Source organism: Drosophila navojoa, chromosome 4 (genome assembly GCF_054131105.1).
Source record: "Drosophila navojoa isolate 15081-1374.11 chromosome 4, UAZ_NAV_1.0, whole genome shotgun sequence".
Classification (NCBI taxonomy): Eukaryota; Metazoa; Arthropoda; class Insecta; order Diptera; family Drosophilidae; genus Drosophila; species Drosophila navojoa.
The window spans coordinates 8,262,839-8,284,286 of NC_142892.1; the positions used below are offsets into that span (position 1 = coordinate 8,262,839).

Below are 21,448 nucleotides of genomic sequence, written 5' to 3' on the forward strand. Positions count from 1 at the left end.
AAGAAAATGGAAAAGTTGCGTTTTATTCGTTACCTCCAGTGTTTGAATTTAATATAAAAAACTGCAATTTAAAAAGTACACTAATTTTAATTTATTTATATTACATAATGTTAAAATTCGGCTTAGTAAAAATTGGTTTTGTTATGCTAAAAACTTTACAATTTGCCAAACGAAAATATAATAAAAAATACCAAAACTAATATCAATACCACAATAAATACTTGTGGTAACACTGAAAACTTAACGTGTTTCCACTACGATTTATTTTGTTTCCAGCTGACATGAATACTGCATATTTAAAACATACTATATGTAAACGTATGTATATTCACAGATATATATTATATATGTATGTAAATACAAAAGTTAATATAACGTATACGTAAGTAACTTATTTTAATATAATTTATTTTTATCTATTCTCAAAAAAAAAGACGACAATGACAACTTACATACATACATATGTATATCAACACATTCCTATATCTTTAAGTATTAAGCCCGCATTTGAAATTGTAAACTGAATTTGCCTTTGCATTCCTTTTCGATCAGTACTCGAACAAATTTAATTAATTATTGTTCAATTTTGGTATATGTAAAGGTTGTGTTACTTTACAAATTATAACTGATCATGCTGATCTGATTTTCAAATTAATTTCATTCATGTTCTTCCGACTCAACTCACAAATTCCGCCTCGTCATGCAGAAAGTTAATAAAAAACAGAGATTTATCACACTCTTAACAATAATCAATCCCACTGTCGGTAAACAAAAAACAGTGGAATTACATGAGCGATTCCAATAACAAATGAGCCGTGTGTGGTCCCGTTGTTGGAAATCCAACCAGCAGCTATGGCGCCGGGAGCAGCAATTTCCTTCGCTATTAGACACAGATGCTTACTGCTGGAATGGAATGAGAGAGGAGAAAGGGAATTAACAGAGCAGTAACTCAATGTGAATATGAATGTGCATTCAAATTGTTAATTTTATTGCAATAAATTTTTAATTTTAGTTAAATAATGCAATTACATGAGTGATTCACATATGAACGGAGCGTGTGTGGTCACATTTCCTGGAAAGCCACCAGCCATGGCGCCGGCAGCAGTAATTTCCAATAGAATACGGTGCAGATGCGTATAGAGAGAGGAAGGGAGGGGGGACAATAGCTGCATGCAGACAGCCATAATTCAATTGGAGCATTAGCATATAATTATGCACAATATTTTTGCCATTCAGCCAGTGAGATGGGAATCTGGAAAGTCAGTGGAGCCGCGCCCAGGCAATCGATGGATGCACTGCCCACCGTTAATTCCTTTTCAATTTTAAAACTTGCGCATTTATTTAAGTCAGCGCATTGCTATAATTTGCGTCACCATCTCGCACGCCCCCCTTGCGCAAACGATGGGCGCTGATGTGGGCGTGGCAGTGGCTCTGTGGTATAATTGGGCAGGCGAGCAAAGGATGTGTTGAATTGAAATGCCTGCCGGGTAATCCGATCGACCACTGACCGCAGCCTAAGTTATGACGCATGCCCGCTAAGTGAGCGCAAGTTGGGCCTTCGGCTCCACACCACTGGTCATCCGACGCTTTCAACAACTACTGCGGAGCCAGAGTCTCGGTGGCCCGTGGTTGCTGGTGGTCTTATCAGAAGCCGTTGCTTGCAGCCCGATCTGCCAGAAATGGCATTGCTGCGCATCCATTATACGCGGCTCTGTCACTGCCCGGCCGGGACCTGGTGTGGGGCACGCCTCGTGGTCGTTGCCACTGGGCATTTTGCACCAGCTTCGGCCAGGCTCTGAGTTATAGTGTGGATATGATCAAATTATAGGCTTAGCCATTGCATTAAATTCGCATAGACGTCGATGCCGAATGGTCAATGTGGACCTGGAGCTTGGCTAAGCATGTGCGCTCCATCTTCCATTCCCTGCATCCGGTCCAATTGTGCGACTCATACTTCATTTGCAGCGCAGCATTCACTAATCAGCAGCTGTCTCCAATGTGCCATGCGAACGCGATCTATATAAATAGGGTGTGAGAGGGAGATGGAAGGCAGTGAGAGCAAAAGAGAGAGAGAGAGAGAGAGAGAATCGAAATGGTATGTAAATGAGTTTCAGCTCAGTTCGCACGCCGCTGCCATAAAGTCTGCTCAGACACACAGATGTCTTCACCTCCTCTCCCTCTCTCTGTTTCACTCCTCTCTGTCTTGTCCTGAAATAAAACACATGCAAATAAAATAAAATCGTTGAAAATTGCACCAATTAAGTGGGCAATGTATTGGCGAATCCTTGTGGCATTTATCAGCGATATTAAAGCGTTAAGTGAATTACTTATTCTCTCTCACTCTCAGCGACAGCGAGGCGAAGCCAAGTCAGGCAGCGCAATGCGTTACCTTTCATGTCTACCTGTCCTACCTGGCCAATTCCGTGTTCTTTCGCATCGTGCTAAAGTATAAATGTGTGCGATAGCCGCGATGTTGCATGCGACAATTATATCCACTGAGGCGACGCCAGTTTGGCTCCCGCTCCCATACGCCATGCACCATACAAGAGCTGGGGGCATTTGAAGCTGCCGCAAGAGCAAGACTCAAGGATGATATTTACACTTACAGCAGAGTCACACTCACCGTTGGAATGGGAATTCGCATTCGAGTTGGAGTCGGAGTTGGAGTTGAGGTCGGAGACAGCAGCTACTGCTGCCGGTTGACCAGTTCCCATTTCCATTTCCATTGCCGCCTCTGCCGATCGTTTGCTGATCGATTTTCAATCGATCGGCAGCATCATGCAACCGCGCACAGCCCCAGTCTCGGCCACAGGTCTGTGCAAAGCAGACAACAACAACAACAACAACGAAGACAACGACAACGACGACGACGATTCAGCGTCAGCTCCTTAGTTCAACAAATCGTGCCAAATAACACAACATAATGACAACAAAGCCGACGACAGGAGCGACGACGTCCTCCACTTGTCTGGTTAGCTCTGGAGTAAGGCTAAGGCAGTCGGTGATTGCCATTTCAAGATTTTGCCATACACACACACACACATACACACACGCACACATGTGCTAACACACATGCACACACTCACTGTGAGGATCGCAAAAATTAAGAGATATTTATAATAAGCACGAAAACCACTTAATACTAACGCCTTTGGCAATTAAGAGCCACAGCTATGGCAAGGATGCAGTCAGAGACATTCCAATGCGCGAATAGCCCAGTTCTTGTACTTTCCATATCACACATATATACATATCTGCATATATATGTATGTATATCTATAGACATGTCAGTTCAAAATCTTTTCCTGGTTTCTGGAGATGATCATTGGGAATGTATTTTTATTTAGTTACTTATATACTTTTGCTATGAGTTCAAATGGACCTTGTTGACCTAACTTGACCGATGTCTTGTCTTTAGTTATGCTAAAAATACTATACTATACTATACTCTAGCTGAAAGTTTCTAGTTCCCTTTTCCTTAAGTACATTATTATGGAAGGAAAGATCTGGCCGAACTGGCTGAGAGTCTTGGAAGACAACATCTAAGGAATCTATGTAAAATCCATTAATATTTCCCAATCTAGAATGGATGACTTGAACTAACTTGCTGAGAGTCTGAGATTTAAGGATACTGCCGGAATTCAGCTAAGACTAGACTGGACTACATCGTAGAACTACCACTAAAAATTATTTGCAATAATAAAAAGTCAATTGATTAAACTGTTTTGCCTCTATAGTCTTATATATAGCACCAGCCAACCAAGTAGGCCGCATCGGACAGCCACTGTAGTCGCACGCTTTATAGTTCAGCCTGCTCCACACACAATGTACATGCACACACACACGCACACACATACATATACATTTATAGATTCATGAATCTGGGCAGCGCACAATGCTTTTCAGCGACTCATCAAAAGCCGCAGGTATGTAAATCTCATGGATTTAATTGTTTTCAGTCTCTGGATGGTGCAAGAGGTCTCTTTCATTTCATTTCATTTGAATATCGTTTCTTTCTTCGGCTCTGGCTGGATTCGCTTAGAGCTGGTGAAGTTGACGCCTTCGGTGGCTCATTACAATCAATAATAGCAGCTGGCGCTGTGGCTTCAATTGATTCTTTCTTTCAATAGGAACGCGGTCGGACAGTAAATGGAATGAAGTGAAATGAATAACTGTTAGGGAGTCGGGCATGTCGATTTTTTTTCCGTTTTGGGAGCCAGAAGCGAAGCTCGGAGCTGTGGCTCGCTTAAGCGAACGATTATACAAGTGGTTTTCTGATTTGACAGGCGTTAAATTAAAATTTAATTCGGCCATCTATATAATTATAGTGATCCATCCGAGCATACACATTGACGGCGACAACGAGGCCGGTGACGTCGACGACTTCTCAGCGCATGTAATTAAAGCCACATTAATCATCCAGGCCCAGAGACGGGTCCGCGAGCCCAGACCCAAACCCTGGCCCAAACACCAAACACCAAACACAGTCGCAGCCACTTGAGCCTCCGACTCAGAGCCTCTGTATTTGTATTTATATTTGTAGCCGTAGCCGTAGCAGTTGGCTGAAGCTCTTGGCTGAAGCTGTAGCCGTTGCTGTTGACTCCGTCTTGGTAGCCACAAAATTGTCAGATTTGTCCACTTGAGTTATTTTTGAATGCGCGTCGAGCTCCCTCACTCGCACGCTCAGTTGATCCTCACCTCTCCGCTTCGCTCTTTCCCTCTATCTTTCTCTCTCTCGCACGTCAATGGGTGTCAACTGCTGAATTCCCGACCAATTATACGAAACCCGTGAGAATTTCACAAATTCTATATATGTATGTGCATACATGCATAAATAAAATGTTAAACATATACGATTTATATGGATTTATAAATAGATCAACATATTTAGGCAGGAGTGAAGCGACCGGCGGGACTTTCTTTCTTTCGTATTTTCTCCATCTCCTTAACCCCTTTTCTCTCAATCTATTAGTCTTTCTCACTCCCTCCCACGCCCTCTACAATTTTGCCTCTCTCTGTTAGGTTACCTCTCGCTCTCACTCTCTCTATATATATAACACTCTCTTATCCTTTCTTTCAATCCATCTCTCATTCTCTCTATCTTTTCTCTTCACTCTCTCTATCACTCCCTCTCCCACAGACACCCCGACCAATACGATCAACTTTTATATATTGTCTTATACATATACGAGATATAACGATATATCGTATATATCGATTCCGTCTTTATTTGTACTCAGCACGTGTTTTGGAATGCAAAATTGAATAAATTAAGTTAAAAATTGCACTAAATTGTCGTCTTAAAGCGATAGGAAACTGACAAATTCAAATCCAAATCCAAATTCATAGACATGCATGATTCATAGATTGGGATTACATATAGGCATTTACATATACATTTGCATATATGCAGGTATATATCTAGTTCTGGAATAACAGCATGTTGATTGCACTCTTTAATTAGCCTCCGATTCCGCTTCCGTCTCTGCATCCACATTGATTTCCTCGTCCAGTTCCGATTGCGGCTCCTTGGGCGGTACTCCTCCCATTTGTCGCCAGATGTACTGGCGGGCAAAGTTGAGCGCAAATGCAGCAGCCGATGCCGAGGCGGAGGCCGATGCCGATGCCGAGCCAGAGGGCAGGGCCGCTCGAAAGGCGCTATGCTCACCGCCCATTAATAATGGAACTGATGCTGTGAGTGAGGCAGGCGGCGGCGCTGTTGCTGTCAGTGGGTCGTGGGGGCCGTGGCCCGTAGGGCTTCTGCTGATGTGGGTGGTGGTGGTGGTGATGACTGGCACGCTGTGGGTTGTGGTGCTGCTGCTGCTGCTGTTGTTGCCCTCGGTGTGGTAAGCACTGGAACGGGTAGCATATTGGAGGCTGGGCTCCTGCTGCGTTGGAGCTGGTGTGGGCGATGTCGACGTTGAGCCGCACTGTTTCAGCAAATTGACCCGCTGATGACGCCGCCATTTCGCTCGTCTGTTGGAAAACCAAACCTAATTGATCAATCAACGGAGAGACAATTTGTTAGTTGATAAAAAAAGGAGCGAGCGCGTCTGTGTGTCCATCTCAATGTCGATGTGTGTGTGTGCGTGTGTGTGTGTGGTTAGTAGGGCAACAAAACAATAGAATAATCGGGCACAGTCCATGGTGCATGGCAATCGTGCAAGACGGAACTCACCTGCACCCGCGCCTCACTCAGTCCCGTGCGTGCCGCCAGCTTCTCGCGTGTGCCCACGCAGGGGTAGTGCGACTTCTCGAACTCCTTCTCCAGCTCGTCCAGCTGCTCGGCGCTGAACGTTGTGCGATTGCGCCGGAACTTCGGCTGGTCACTGTCCTCCGAGTCGCTGTCCTCGCCCTCAATGTCTGCGAAGGCAGAGAAGATCACTCTAGAGATCAGGCAAGGCGAGAAAGAATGCTGGACTCACCTATCAAGCGATTGGCATCCACGTCGGGTGAACGACTGTCCCGGCTGCCCGACTCCGGCGACAGCGCTGGCAACGACAAGCGTCCACTGCCCGCGCTGCTGCCGCCTCCTGCGCTGATGCTGTTGTTGTTGGTATTCGGATTGGAGCTGCCGTCGCTGTTGTAGCTGTTGCTCCCAGGCAAGGCGCCGCTCGCGGCCAACGGCACCGCGCCCCACAGCGGATGATGGCCCGGCAACGTGGCCGGCCAGGTGGGAAAGCTCGTGTACGGATGCGAGTGCGGATGCGTGGGATGCAGTGCATAGCCATAGCTAGCAGCTCGAGCGAACTCCGCGGCGGCGCGCTCGGCGGCCCGATTGCGCAGGATGCGATTGATACTGCTCACCGAGGGCGCAGTGGCATTCGTGCAAACACCTGAGCAGCAGAGAGAAGGAGAGAGAGAGAGAGGGGGAGCTATTATATGGAGTTGCTTGGCGCCGGATGCAGCGCTGCAGTGCGTCGTGACCTGCTCATGAACCCAAATACCGGCTGACGCAAATTAGATAGACTGTAATGAGCAGACCAGTTGCGAGCTGCGATTGCGATCTACATTTCGAGTAGCCAGTAGTCAGTGGCCAGTCGCGGCCAGAGTGGTCTTTGTGTGTGTTCGAACGTCTCATGTGAGCGATGGCAATCGGACGATTCATCGCACAGAGAGCGAGCGATTGACAGACGGAGCACCGAGCGCTGAGAGTCGAGCTGAACTGGTGCGGCGGGTAGCTGCGGTGTATTCAACGTTGAGTGACACAAATGTGAGCACATTTACATATCAATTGACTCTGGCCAGGAGCGGATGTTCATAAATTAGCCAATCGATAAATCTCCCTCTCCCAGCACACACACACACACCACACACACATATATATATCGCGTTCGCTTACAACATTAAATGAGGCTGCAACCAAACAAAACTCTCAAGGAACGCAGCTCTTTTGTTGGCTAATTCGCATTACGAGCTCGAGTACTGACAGCCGCACCATAAACACATCAAGCTGATGCTGTCAGCTGCTCAAGGAGCTGGGTTCAGCGTGGTTCAGCTGCAGCAGGAGCTGGAGCTGGAGCTGGAGCGCGTAACCCTATGCCCGCCCAGACGCACTCGGACCACTCATTCATTGATGCTGCCTGCTGCTTGTCAATGCCTGCTGCAATTTCGCTTTTGGGGGGGCTGCCATCAGTTCATTTTAATTAGCTCAACTGACTGTGTGTGTGCGGACTGTTACCTGATCTCGGCTGCCTGGCCATTGGCGCATCTGTGTGCTGGCATTGCCCATGCATTGTTCCCCGCCCTTGGGTACTACTCACCTTCGCTAATCAGTCTCTCGCGTATTTCCCACGCGAATATCGTTGGGTTCTCGCGTTTGTACTGCTCGATCTTGGAGACAACTGTCGGCGTGGCCACCTTCGGCTTCGAGCCACCAATCAGTCCAGGCGGACGCAATGTGCCTGCAATGTACAAGAAGAGGAAGAACAAGAACATTAACCAAAAGCTCGAAACCTTTTTTTTTTTTTTGTATGCCAAATTATACTATCACATGTTGAGCTCTGCCTTGGGGCTACTGGCATAATTTTCCCATTATCAAGCTGGGGGCTCGTGTGGGCGTTCGAATGGGTCAAAAAGCCCGCCGGCTGCCAACACAATGCGAACTACCTGCTGCCAGCTGCCGTCGACTGACGACGAACTAACTAGACAATTGAAGGCGCGTTCCCCCATTCAATGGGGCGCTGATTTGAATATTTGGCTACGACACAATTGTACAACTCGCACAACAACAACAGCAACAACAACAACAATAGCAGCATCAGCATCAGCGCAGCTTCTCGTTGATAATTTATCGGAAGCGAGTGACAGGCGCACGCTGTTTATCTTGTGAATTAGGCGTTAGGAAATAAGGGGTCACACCTAGAGAAAAAAACTATTATGACGATACATAACTAATATATATATATATTAAACCTTAGAAGAAATATGAAGGGAAAAGAGGGAGAACGAATATAGTAGAGGGGCATAAGCAGTAACAAGCAAATAGAAGGATTCCGCCAAGTGTAACTTTTTCTTTGGGGGCTTGTAAAATATTTTGGGAATATCATAATTATTTTAGGATAAAAACCTGTAAGAAACATAGAGAACTACACATAGAGAAAGAGGGAGAGAGAGAGAGAGAGAGGGAGAGAAAGACAGATAGGCAGAGAGAAAGAAAGAGAGATAGAGAGACAGAGAGTGAGTCAGAAAGAGAGAGGGAGAGAGAGACAGACAGTGAGTGAGAGAGAGACAAAGAAGAGGAATCAGACAAAAATAATATAGAGAGAAAATTAAAGACAGATGAGAGAAGCTATGGATGGGGAATATCAATTTTCAGGCCTGCATGTGCTAAGGCGATCTGCTAAAAATATACATATTAATAAAATTAACCCATATGGTGATTACATACATACATATGTATATACTTCCAATACGATATGCACAATTAATGATTGTAAATTCAATAATTACAATCGACTCAATGAGCGCACCTTTTCATTGTCATACATTTGCATTGGATTTCGCGCAGTGTAGTTAACAATAGTATGTATACCACACATTGATTGAGCACACATTGTCCGAGTGGCAAAAGGTACTCATACTCTATGCAGTTGCGCTTGTGTATGTAAATTTAGGTTTGCAAAAAAAAAAGAAAAAACGAGTAAAACGGAAATTATTTACACATTTACACAGTTTAAATTAACTAGCGACAAAACCCCTGACACCGCCCTTTGTCTATTTAACAACTGTGAATGAATTATTGCCCCGGCGACTGCACACAGATCAGATAATTTGTGAGTGCGATTCAAAGACAACTCAATGAATGGCTGCGGTGAGCGAATTGAGCAGCGCATTCATTAGCCCGTATGGAGATCAAGGCAGAGCCATAGTCAGTGAGTGAGTTCTCCAAAGATTTATGGTAATTGGCCCAGTCAAGTGGGATGATCGCGTAACAAAGGAAATTCGCTTGACGCTTCGATTTGGCCAACTGGCATAGGGTATTGCAGTTGGCCGCAGCGGAGCTCTGGCTGGCAACAGCTGGCCTTTGTCACACAGCCTTAATCTATCCAAAGTTAAAGCTAACCTCCCGCGGTCGAGTGCCCCCTTGGTATTTCGGTCTAGCTGACGCCAGGCGCGCAGAATTGCAATTTGGAGCGCAAAGAGTTGTGTGTGTAATTGGCAACAGGTGTGCGACGGCTCGCTGCTGAGCATTGGCTATTGGCCAGGTGTCGAGGCGTTGGGCATGGTAAGGTGCAATCGATTTGTCGTGTATACGTGGCCGGCCAACTTGTCTCGCCGGGAGTTACAGTAGTTGACCAAATCGATTACAGACGCTTGAGCCCCTAATTCAGCGGGACACATGGCAATTGGATTTGGAGCGCGTGTTTTGTGGTTCCGCTCAATGCTGGCGCTGGTGTCGCTGATTGCATTGGTCAGGCCCTAACAGCTAACCAACCACCCGCCCCCATCACCACCCACCCATCCACAGCCCCCATACACTCACCCAGCAGCTTGGATACAGCGCCCTGTTGCGACAGCATGTGTTGTGCCAAATCGTAGCCCCTCAGGCCGAACCTCGATAGTTCCAGTAGCCGATGCTGGGAGGCCAAAGCGCTGAGATTTGTGCCCGGAGGTGAGCTGCCCGCGTTGCCGAAGAGGCCCAACGTGGGAGCCGCTGGCACCGCTGTAGACGGGCAGTGGTTGTGCGTCAGAGCTGCAAGAAGAGAACAGAAGAGAAGAGAAGAGAAGAGAGTGAGATGGCGTGTGAGTGTGAGTGAGAGGTGTGATCAAAATCATTAAATGTCAATTGGAATTTAAACGAAGCTGCTGCCAGAATTCCGCGCATGGCAGCCAAACACCAAGAAATTTGTAGTGCCCAAGTGGACCGCACTGGTCGGGGGGAGGGAAGGGACTGGACTGACTGGCAGTAACAATGATTGGACAAATTTCGGTCTGTTTTTGATCGAACACGTCAAAGACTGAGGCGAAGACACAGCGCACAGACGACGACGAAGACGACGAGTGCTACAAGCTTTGCCGTTTTGCTGGCGGAAGTGTCAACGTTTATGGTCATAATGGCGTGTCAAGTGGACGTGGTGTGGTCCATTACCGTCCCGTCCATGAATCAGTTTGGCACGGCCAACGATTGCCGTGGACTACTGCCGACTGCCAACAGCTAATTTGAGCTGGAATTTATGAAATTCCTGATGTCTCCGCTGGCAATTTGTTGGGTTCGAGCATGGCCCGCTTCTTCGGGTAGCTGTACCGATTAGCAATTCCTCAGATGTAGAAGCTTTTATGTTCATTTTGACATTTTATCTGATCGCGAGAACTGCACACATTTTAACACCTCTGTTTTTATCCCCAGCACCACTGCGTGTGTGGCAATGGCATTTAGCCAGTTGCAGATGCGTTGGTATGCCCCAGCAGACGCGGAGACTCAGAGGCTCGGAGACTGTGACCCTCGACTAGGCCGCTAGCTGTGCTAATTAAAGCCGTGTTGCTGATCTGCTCGGGCGGGGGCAAGTTCTTCAATTTGTTGCACGGCCACATGTTGCACCAATTGTTGTGGTCGCTTGGCTATGGCTATGCCTGATTTATGCTGCGCTCCAAACAATTGACGACCAGCCCAGTACACGCTGCTTGCGCTTATGCCACGGATGTCAACAGTGGCTGTGGCACTCGGCTTGCAACTTGCAACTTGCAGCCTGGCTGCAGCACATGATTTACTACCGATCTTAGCGAGCAATGCGACAGCTACGGCTGCCTCGACGCACCTCAGTCAATTGCAAAATCGGCTTAAAATCGCACGAGTTGGCGCTGCTTGTAGCAAGAAGCGACGCCGCAACAGAGCGAGAGAAAAGAAATGACAGATAGAGAGTGAGAAAGTGCGATAAAGACAGAGAGAGAGAGAGAGAGACAGAGAGAGAGAGGGAGAGCACAAGTGATGATCGCCTCGGAATTCAATTGATAGTTTGATTTATTGCTACCGGTAAAGTTTTTGCCGCAGCGGCTGCCAGCGCTGCATATAAATTAAACTTGCCCGCTTTTTGTGTAGCCCTCACTAAGCGCTTTGCCCCACCGCCAGATCCTCGCCATGCCCTCTCTGTCTCTCTCTCTCTCTCTCTCGCTCTCTCTCTCTCTATCTCTACAGTTGCTGCTCGCTGATCTTGTTTGTCGCGCGCAGCACATTACTCGTTGGGGCTTCTGGTTTTTAATGCGTAATATTGTGATCTTCACACGTTTAGCTCGGCTAGCGGGCTCATCGACTTGCAATGAGATTTGCCAGCCAGCTGGATTAATTAAAGCTTAATAACCAATAGAATTTATAAGCGTGTAAATTACTCAGACGAGGTGTTATTGAACATCTCCAAATATTTATAAATCAAGTTTAAATTTGAATTGTCGACAAATTTGCACTTTCTTCTGGAGCATTGTAAGCTCCGTTATTTATGTGCTCTCGCTGTGTTTACTTCAAGGGGAATTTTTCGCAGTTTATATCTTTGTTGATCTAAATTGTAATTGTCTTTGATCGCTCGATTTGGCATACTAATATTGACTTGCTATTTTTAAACTCAAAACACCTGCGCTCTTTAGGGTAATTCTTATTTTGTCTTCATTATTTGTATAACCTATAGACGTAAATAGCTCTTAGAATGAACAAAATATCTCCCAGGTGTTGTTAAGCAGAGGCAGAATTATTCTATAAAACACAGAAATAGTATACTCTATCAATATAATATGCAATTTATAAGGAAATTACGTGGATTTAATGTCGTTTATCATTTATATATCTACTTGTAAGTAAAGAGTTATTGAAGTAGATCTTTAATAATATTCAAGTCAGTTTTTAATCTACACGATCCTTCCTTCAAATTCCTTAAATAGATCCCTAATAATAATAAGATCAGGAACTACTCCACTTCAGTGCAAGTCTAATTTGTCTTTCGATACTTCCCCTTCACCTTTTCGCCTCAGTCACATCTTTGTCATATTGATGAACATCTGTATGTATCAAAATCTTGTATCTCTTTCGATACATCATTCGGTTTGATGACCATTGAGAGAGCCTCAAGGGTTGCTACAGCTAATTTCCGGTCAAGTGGCTTAGCGTAGTGCTTGCCACATAGCTCAAAGTCGGGTGACATAAATGGCATAAACATCATAACCAAGTGGATGGCACTCAACTGCGGGCCGTCATCATGAGCATCGGTTTAGCTGGGGCTATGTACACTTGAAAATCATTGTGCACACCTTTTATACGGTCGGCTTTCTAAGAATAATGCGAATACACGCATCAAGTAATTCGAAACCCTTAAGTATGGTTTCTGCCCAGTGCTTAAACATCAATGTATGCCATGTACCCATGCCCATGCCCAGGCCCGAGCCCAGGCCCAGGCCGGTCGCAGCTAGTGAGTGTGTGTGAGTGAATGTGTGTGTGTGTGTGTGTTGAGTGTGTGCCTTTGCTGGTTTTCCGTCTCTGTGCTCTTTTTATAATTATTTATTTATTGTGCAACTTCCAACACCTTTTAGAGACAAGTCAAAGCTTTGGCCTGCAACCACATTCGCTGCTCCCCCTACCCCCGCCCAGTGCACCGCAGTTGGCAGTTGGTCGACGCCGCCAGTGGCAGTCGCATCTCGACGTGGCCACTCGATGGCCGCTTTGGCCGCCGACATGAACTAATTTTATTTGACAACCCATACTTGTGCAAAACAAATTGCCACTGATGTGCGAAAGACCAAAACAGTTGGCAGTCAACTTATTGTTGCTGTTGTTGCTGTTGCTGTTGCTGCTGCTGCTGTTCTTGTTGTAGTTGTTGCTGTTGTGAAATTTCCAAATCATTGCGCTTTTCCAATGGCCAAGTCTCAGACTCAGACTCGGTCAGGAATTTTTAATTCGGGACTGTCGCCCGGACTCGGTTTTTTTTTTTGTATATCCTTGACAATTCAGGGAACTGTTTGGACCAGCAAAGGTGCTGAGCCGGGCGAGCTTTCGCGGGGCAAGGGTCAAGCCTGTGTAATTGTTAGACTCACCTGTGGGCGTGGGCAGAACGGCCGTTAGACTGGGAGTTGGTGTTGCCGTCGGCTGCGCACCGCTGCCCGTTACAATGCCTTTGCTGGCCGGGTTTTCCAGGCAGCCGCCCAGCAGCGGCAGATGGGGCACAGCTGCCATGCCCACGGGCAAGCCAGCCGCGATGCCCACAGGAGGCATGACAACTGTGGCTGTGGTGCTAGTGGGCGTGGCGCTTGAATAATCGACGGCTGACGCTTGAGGCGCTGTTGTGCTTTTGCTGGAGGTCCTTGTGGGGGCTGCTGTTGCCCCCGTTGTAGCCATGCCCCACTTGCACAACACTAACGCAAATTAGCACAGTAAACGCTTTCAGTTATCGATAACTCTTCTTAATCCTTGGGAAGCCGATTCTAAGTTTACGATTATCTTGAATGTTGAGCGCGTGCTTAAGTATGTGCAATATTGTTATTTTTTTCTTTTTAATTTCGGCTATAGTCAACTTTGACATGGGCTTCGCTTAACCGTCGGCCTTTTGAGCTCGTCTTGCGACACACTCACACAGACATGCATGCACACACAGTCAAGCACGCTCGAGAGGAGCACAGAAAATTGAAACGAACGCGAACGGGCTACGTTCCCGTTCGACGCGCACTCACTCACGCTGTTGGCTGACGCCGACTGAGTCGACTGAGACTGAGACAGAAACTGACTCGGCGCGCTTGCTGCCTCTGCCTGCCTGCCTGCTTGCTTGCTTGCTTGCTCGCCTGCCTGCCTGCCTGCCTGTCTCTCTGCCGCAGCTGATCGGGGCCTGCTCTGTTACAGTTCAAGCTCTTCTTCTTCTTCTTTCTCGACTGTTGTTGCCTCGTCTTCTTCTTCCACTGTCGCTGTTGCTTTGCTTGTAGCTGTGGTTGCCATCGAGCGAGCATTGGGGGCTCTGCTCGTTCTACTCGTTTTCGCACGTGTGTAAGTGAGTGAGTGAGTGAGTGAATCAGTGAGTGTGTGTGTGTGTGTGGGAGAGAGCGCACACAATTGAGCGTTTCGGCGAGTCTCGGTTTTCAAACAGTAGTAAAAGTTCAATAATTAATTGACTACCTAAGCAGGCGCTGCTTTGTTTAGCAGCAGAGCTGCTGCTGCTGAGCAACTCAAAAAGTTTTCGGCCAGTTTAATTGATGAGTGATTTTGTTTTGTAATATGGGGCGTATGTGTGACATGGTAAAAGTTTTTTGTATTCCATTTCTGTTATGTTTATTATATTTCTCTTTCTGTCAACTGCTTGCTTGGGCGTGCACAGATCGGGGGAGCTGGTAGAGAAGTTGTGAAGCGAACGGAAGCCCGGGCAGCCGTTGCTGCTAATCGCACACTTTGATTATGATATATGAGGGCATTCATGGTTGCTGCTTGACTGCCACTGCGGCCGGACCTCGTCGTCCGACTGTACGTTGGCTGTCTGCGGACTGGCTTTGCAATGGCTCAGCGTGGGCGCCCGCTGTGCAGGAGCCATCCAACTGCATGAAGGCCGGGCCAGGGTGAGCAAAAAACGCATTAAGGCAGACATCAATGGCAGGTCCAGGCAAAAAAGCCTGGAATTCGCGACTGGCTAGCCAGTAACAGTAACCGATTAAGCTCAAACCAACCCCACCGCAAAACACACACAATCAGTGCGAAAGGGATGCACTTAGCTTTCGTTGCTGGGCAGAGCGAGCGAGCTGAAATCATGGTGTTGCGTTCTACGCTCACATCCACCCTACTCCTACTGCCCAGTGTTGGTGTGAGCGAGACGCACTTACACAGACAGTGGCCGAAGCGACACGACGCGACGCGCCTAATTGATTTATTTGCCCATTCCCGAGCTTATTCCCGTTGCCCATTCCACAAGTCCACCACTCTCCACTCTCCAGTACATACATATGCATATGTACATATGTATGTGTGCCTGTATGTATGTAAGTGAAGCAACGACGCTGGTTGGCTTTCTTTGGATTGCCGTGCCCTTGCGGCCCATGGTTGTATGATTGTACGTCTGCATGTCTGTAAGTCTGTAAGATTGTATGTTGAGTACGAGTATTTTTTTCTTTCTTTTAATAATGGCTGTCGGGCGAACTGCGGTAGCTCTTGTTTCTCGCTCTCGCCGTTGTGATTATGGCAAATGGAGCGCCGCTCATCGTGCGTGACTCTGTGTAGGCCTGTGCAGCTTTGAAGACGGCGCATATGTACATAGCTACGTATACGTATGTACACAGTTATATAGCGGAAGCTCTGGTTTGTTTTGGCAACCAATTGTCCACTTTGAAGGCGTCGCAATGCAGCAAAAGTGTCGCACAGGCCGCACTTCCATAAAGCCAACCACCGCAATCAGCAACATGGCAATTTTTGGTCAAAACTATCTATTATATATTGAGCTTGGAGGCCCTCGGTGGGGCGTGATTACCGGCTCGACCGATTACTAATTAGCCCTCTGTCAGATAATGAAAAATAATCAATTTTAATGGGCTGTAATTTGCCACCGCAAAAGCAACAATAATTCAAATTAAAAGGCAAACTTTAACCGGCAAAACGCCACCGCAGATACAACACAAATCACAGACATACATACATATGTACATATACACACACGCACGCGCACAATCGTCTACGAGCATTAATATTTATTTATTTCAAAAGACAGAAGACTAAGCAAAAAGTTGCGTTTCACTGAAAAATGCTTAATTTGACTGTGAGAGAGAAACACAAAATTTGCCTCTAGTTAAATGCTGTTGTTGCTTTTTCTTCTCATTTTCACACTGTAGCTCAACTTACATAATCGAAATGCCCATGTCATAATTACGGGCTCAATTGAGTTTGAGTCGAACTCAATTTGAGTGAGAGCGCTGCATACGACAGAGGCGTGCCAGTCACACCAATGCTGCTACAGCTGCTCGCACAGCAGTCATCTCGCTCTGGCCTGTGCACTCGCCGTATGCGCTCGACAGCCAATGAGCGATGTCGACTGGCGCTCACTGAACCCCCGCTAAACGGTTAAAGACGATTTGTACGTTCTCATTTGGAATGTAAACGCTTCCGAATGAGCCGCTCACAGAATATGTACGTGACGTGTGTATGTGTGGGTGCGTGTGTGTCGTTGCTTCGTATTGCTATAGAAAATCATTATTGCTGGCTTATTTCTCACTGCAGTCGATTGCCGCAGATTGGATAATGGCGTTCGGTCGATTCAAACCGCACCGCCTGCCACCCTCTGGCCCCATGATGATTGATTTTCATTTTGTTTTTGGCCAGCATGATTGATTACGTTAATTACGCGCCTAATTAAGCATTTATCACTGTATCTAATGGGCTCACAAAGAGTTCGCTCCTTGCGCCATTTGCATGGCAATTGCGTCGCTGCCGACGTCGCCAACAAATTATGCTCGCGCCTAATTGCGTTTCGTGCGCCTTTTTTCGGGTATGGGGAATTAATTATGGCCGCCTGACAAGCAGCCGCCACCGACACCGCTGCTGCTGCTGTTGCCGTTGCCGTTGCCGCCGCCATTATTTTAACATTATTTCTGTAGCAGAGTTCCTAGTCTGATAGCAATCTAGTATCTACATGCAAGTGGCAGCCAATGCCCAATGCCCAAGCCCAAGCCCAAGCCCAAAAGCCAAGACATAGCCGAAAGCCGAACCCAAGTCAAAGCCCTCCTGCGCAGACCCGCGCATATTTGTGGTAGCCACGCTTCCTGTTTTTGTTTGTTTGGCGGGCCCAGCTGTCCGGCTGTCCAGCTGTCTGTCCGTCTGCAACATAGACAAGAAGTGCCCGTTGTGGGCTTTTTTTGTGCCTTTGGTTAGCGGCGCGGTGATGTTTACCCATATGTAGGCATATGCATATGCTGATTGCGATTGCGGGTGTGTGTAATGGTCTAACCAAGGGGTTAGACGGCTATCCGCATCAGTATTCATATGTATGCCCCCTACCAACGAGATAGCACAATGGCCACGAACCTTTTGAACCGTAAAAATGAAATTTGCCGCCGCTGATGAAAAAATATGTTTATTTTTTTATTTCTCTCTTTTCAGAGCTCTTTAAGAATTTTACACGACTGTAATTAGAAATACTTAATGCTGAAAACGGAATTTAGGCAGAGGTATTAACGGCCAATAGAAGATTTCACATCTCAGCTCATTTGGGGAATTGCAGGCGAAGTTCTTCAGCGCTTTCGACCCACAGTCAGCGGAAATGAGCTCGGGCTTCTTGTTTTTGTTGTCGCCGGTTGCCGCTCGTCGCTCGTCGCTCGACAATGGCCGCCATCTGAGGAAGTGCTTAGCGCCTGCTCAGAATTATAAAGTTCCGCTCATTGTCTGGCCCCAGCCAAAAGGCAAAGCTGGCCAAAAGCTTCTAGTTTGAATACCAACTAATCGATTGTATTTATTGCGGCCTTCTTTTTAAGGCGGACACAAATGGAGTTTTACAAGTCTATAAAATAAAGCACAAACAAAAAAAAAAAACACATAAATATGTATTTTTTGCTACCGAATTTTACGAATTTTGTGATAAACAAATGTTATATCAATATGCAACTGAAATTCGATATTAGAGCTTTTTGGCAACAAATAAACTGAATAAACTATAAAAAGCTTTTAGAGATTTGAACTCGAAAGATATTCATCTCGGAAAGAGAACCGTAAAATGTTTGTTCACATAAATATTTACTACATATGTCATATTATTATGAATCTTAATGTCATATGTTATATGATAGAAGCCCATAGTCGAATCCAAGCTCGTCTCTCATCACGCACACACACAGGAGATGACCTCCACTAGCTGTAATGTAATGATTAACTCCTCGCCGTCGCTAAATTAAGTGAGTTTTTACTTAACTACGGATCGAGACGGGGGCGAGATGGGTGGAGTGCATAGGGTAGCCTTTGGGGCAGCCACGCGGGGCAAGTTCTTAATGCAGCACTCCTGCTACAAGCTAATTCAGCTGCCGCTTATGCTGCAGTTGAACTGGAAGCCAGGCATTGCGTGTCTGGGGCAGAAATGATTTCCACATACCACAGCAGTTAAAGCCCTTAAGTCAGGGAGAAAATCCAATTAAATTCGGTAGCGAAAGAAATAAGTCCAAACTGTCGGTAAAATGATTCTACATACACGTATTTGCGTCAACATTGATTTTGCAGAAACAACAACTGACGATGACACGGACGAAGCGAAGGGCAAAGCAGCTGAGGACCGAGACGTAGACGAAGACGGAGGAGGAGACGGCGACGGACTAAAGTAGTTCATGTGCATGGCGTGATTGAGGACGAAGATGGAGCTGAGGACAGCAGCAACAGCAACGGACACATTCAACATCAACATCAACAGCAGCAACATCAGCAGCAGGAGTAGCAGCAGCAGCAGCAGCAGTTTTCTGAGGCGTGATTCGAGTTTAAGAGCTGAGAGTGGACTCGCATTCTGTAGATATTCTTTGGCAGTCGCAGCCGCAAAACCGTCGAAAAGTTGCGTGCCCATAGGTCTTCTGTGTAATTGCGCAACAATTGTCAGGTTCCAGTCTTAGGCTCAGCCTCATATCGAGTCGAAGTCGAAGTCTCAGTCTCAGTCTCAGCCTCTGCCGCAGTCGCAGTTGCAGTCTCTGTTGCTGCGCTGTCGCTGGTTTTAAGGGCGCATTGCATCAACCGCAATCAAGACACGGACACGTCATGAACAAGAAAACAAAACAACAGCAACAACAACAAACAAAAAATCGACAGAGGGAAAAAAAAAACAAAACAAAACTCCTGCAGCTATGGCTACCTTCGTGTTTGCGTCAAACTTGCGGAAATCTGATTTTAAAATTATTAACAACATGCAATGGCTAAATAGTTTTGCATTCGATAACAAAAGGCGCTCCTGCACCCGGTCCCCATCGAGCTGGACTCAAAAACATGTTGACTGTTTGACTTGGCTGGCGGTGGCGGAGAAGACAGGTGGGGCAGGTGGCAGGTTGCAACAGGAGCGCCGCACGTCACGAACCAATTTCCGATTGCTCAAAGTAAAACTCGAGTTTCGCTGATGATTGTGCTGATGACCCGATCAGCTCCAGCTCCAGCTCTAGCTCCAGCTCCAGCGCCAGCGTCCCAATTGGCTATGTATGCACTAGATGGCAGCATTTGCATTCACATTCAAATCGAGGCTGTCCAGTGACCGCAACGTATAATTCACAAATTCAAATTCAAACGATCGAAAGGCACTTTTAGTTAGCGAACCGTTATAAGGTTAATTAAATGCAACACAGCAGAGTCTGCCCGACACACTCCCAGCCAGGCCCATCCGATGGGCTCCATTCCCAGTGCGGCTCCACTTCAACTACGCTTTCATTTCCAGCCAGCCAGCGAGCCAGCGGCAGTTTCTCCAATGCGGCTGCAATTAGAAGTTGCACAAAAAGCGCAATAAGAGAAAAACAAAGCGAACATGAAAAACAAAATGGCGATAAATACCGCAATTTGCATATAAATGGACGTAGCAACGTCTTTAGTCACCCGAATCTTGAGCAAACCATAAGACCGATTAACATTGTTGTCGACTGCCTGACGAGCGGCCGGCGTGGGAGGGCGAAGGAGTAGGCCAACTGCTGGGAGGTGATGGAGGCGATGGAGGCGATGGAGGCGGTGGAGGCGTTGGGGAAGGCGTGTGGAAAGCGTACCAAATACAAACAGCTACAACAACGAGTTGTTACATTGTTACGAGCTACGAGTTACGAGCTACGAGCTACGTGCCACGAGTAGTGAAGCGCAGTTGGCAGCGCTGAGGAGCGCCGAGTGTTGGGCAGGAGGAGGGTGGCGGGGCCGACGGTCACGGAAAACGCAGCAAAATGGCGGCCAAGAGCCGTCAGAGCGTGGCAACAACACCAGAACCAGACACAGACGGAGATGGCGACGGTGGTGCCGGAGTTAGAGGCGCTGCTGGTGCTGGTGCTGGTGCTGGTGCTGGTGCTAGTACTAGTGGCAATGGTGGTGGTGCCATCAAGCGTGTTGGGCTGGTTGGGCAGCGCACTGGGAGATGTTGGTGTTGGAGCTGGCGTTGCCCGACGGCAGAGCTCTATGCACGTAATTGCAATGCTTTTTGTTTCGGCTTCTGTCCGAGCTGTAGAAACGCGGCCAGGCCAAGTCTGGCCCGCTGCCACCTGCCGCCACCGTTGACGCCGTAGGACGGTCGCCCTAGTGATTGCTACTATTATGCAAATGCCATTCACAGGTAATTACCACGCTGCACCGTTATAATTGCGCTCGAAGCCCAGCTACGAATCACGATTGCAGCCCCAGCCCCAGCTACAGCTCCAGTCTAGCGGCTGCCTTCTTCTTTTTTTCTTGCCACCATACCAAGTAAATCGAAACTGCCAAGAAGAGCAACCAGGTGGCAACGAAGATGGCCCCACCATCCAACTTTCCCATTGCGGAGCCACAGCGTAACACTAAATGTGTTCATCGCAGGGAAATAAGTCTCTAAGCTCTCATATACTTAATGCAAGCTATTTATGGTGCAGAGTACAGTGAATGCTGTGAATGAACTAGTTAGTTATTGAATTGGGAACATTATGTATAAGAATGGGAATGTTACGGATATTAAATACTGTACCTAGATATAAAACTGTACAATTTATCCATTCAATATCCACTTCACTTCAGCTTTCGTTCTTAAACAAATCAATTCGGTTTTGCTCCTGCTAACAATGATGCATCCGCAGTTCATGTGAAGAGATCGCTGCCATTTGCTGCAGACAGACAGAGATTTGCAATGTCGATGACACCTTTTGGCTGCATGGGAATTGGCTGGAGGACAGGCGCTGGCAAATTAGAACAACTTAAGAACGCGGCGGCACGCATTAGCGCATTTACCTGCCCCACTACACCTTGCTATACATATATACACACATATATATACTGACATATATATGTGGTATCGGCATCCGCATCGGCATCGGCATCGGTGCAGTTGCG

The 21,448-nt window shown here is 46.9% G+C and overlaps 1 protein-coding gene across 2 annotated transcripts; it reads right to left on the reverse strand.

Moving 5' to 3' along the window:
• Positions 1–5,172: 5,172 nt before the first annotated feature.
• toe (twin of eyg) lies at positions 5,173–15,673 on the reverse strand. 2 transcript variants are annotated; one of them, XM_030382411.2, is made up of 6 exons: positions 13,516–15,672; positions 9,986–10,195; positions 7,764–7,904; positions 6,426–6,836; positions 6,179–6,363; positions 5,173–5,993 (listed from the first exon to the last, which is right to left on the reverse strand). In XM_030382411.2, the coding sequence occupies exons 1-6, from the start codon at positions 13,814–13,816 to the stop codon at positions 5,457–5,459; spliced, it is 1,785 nt and encodes a 594-aa protein (XP_030238271.1). In that variant the 5' UTR covers positions 13,817–15,672; the 3' UTR covers positions 5,173–5,456. The 2 variants fall into 2 exon arrangements, with proteins under 2 accessions (XP_030238271.1, XP_030238272.1); XM_030382412.2 differs by having other exon boundaries at positions 5,514–5,976; positions 13,516–15,673.
• Positions 15,674–21,448: the final 5,775 nt, after the last annotated feature.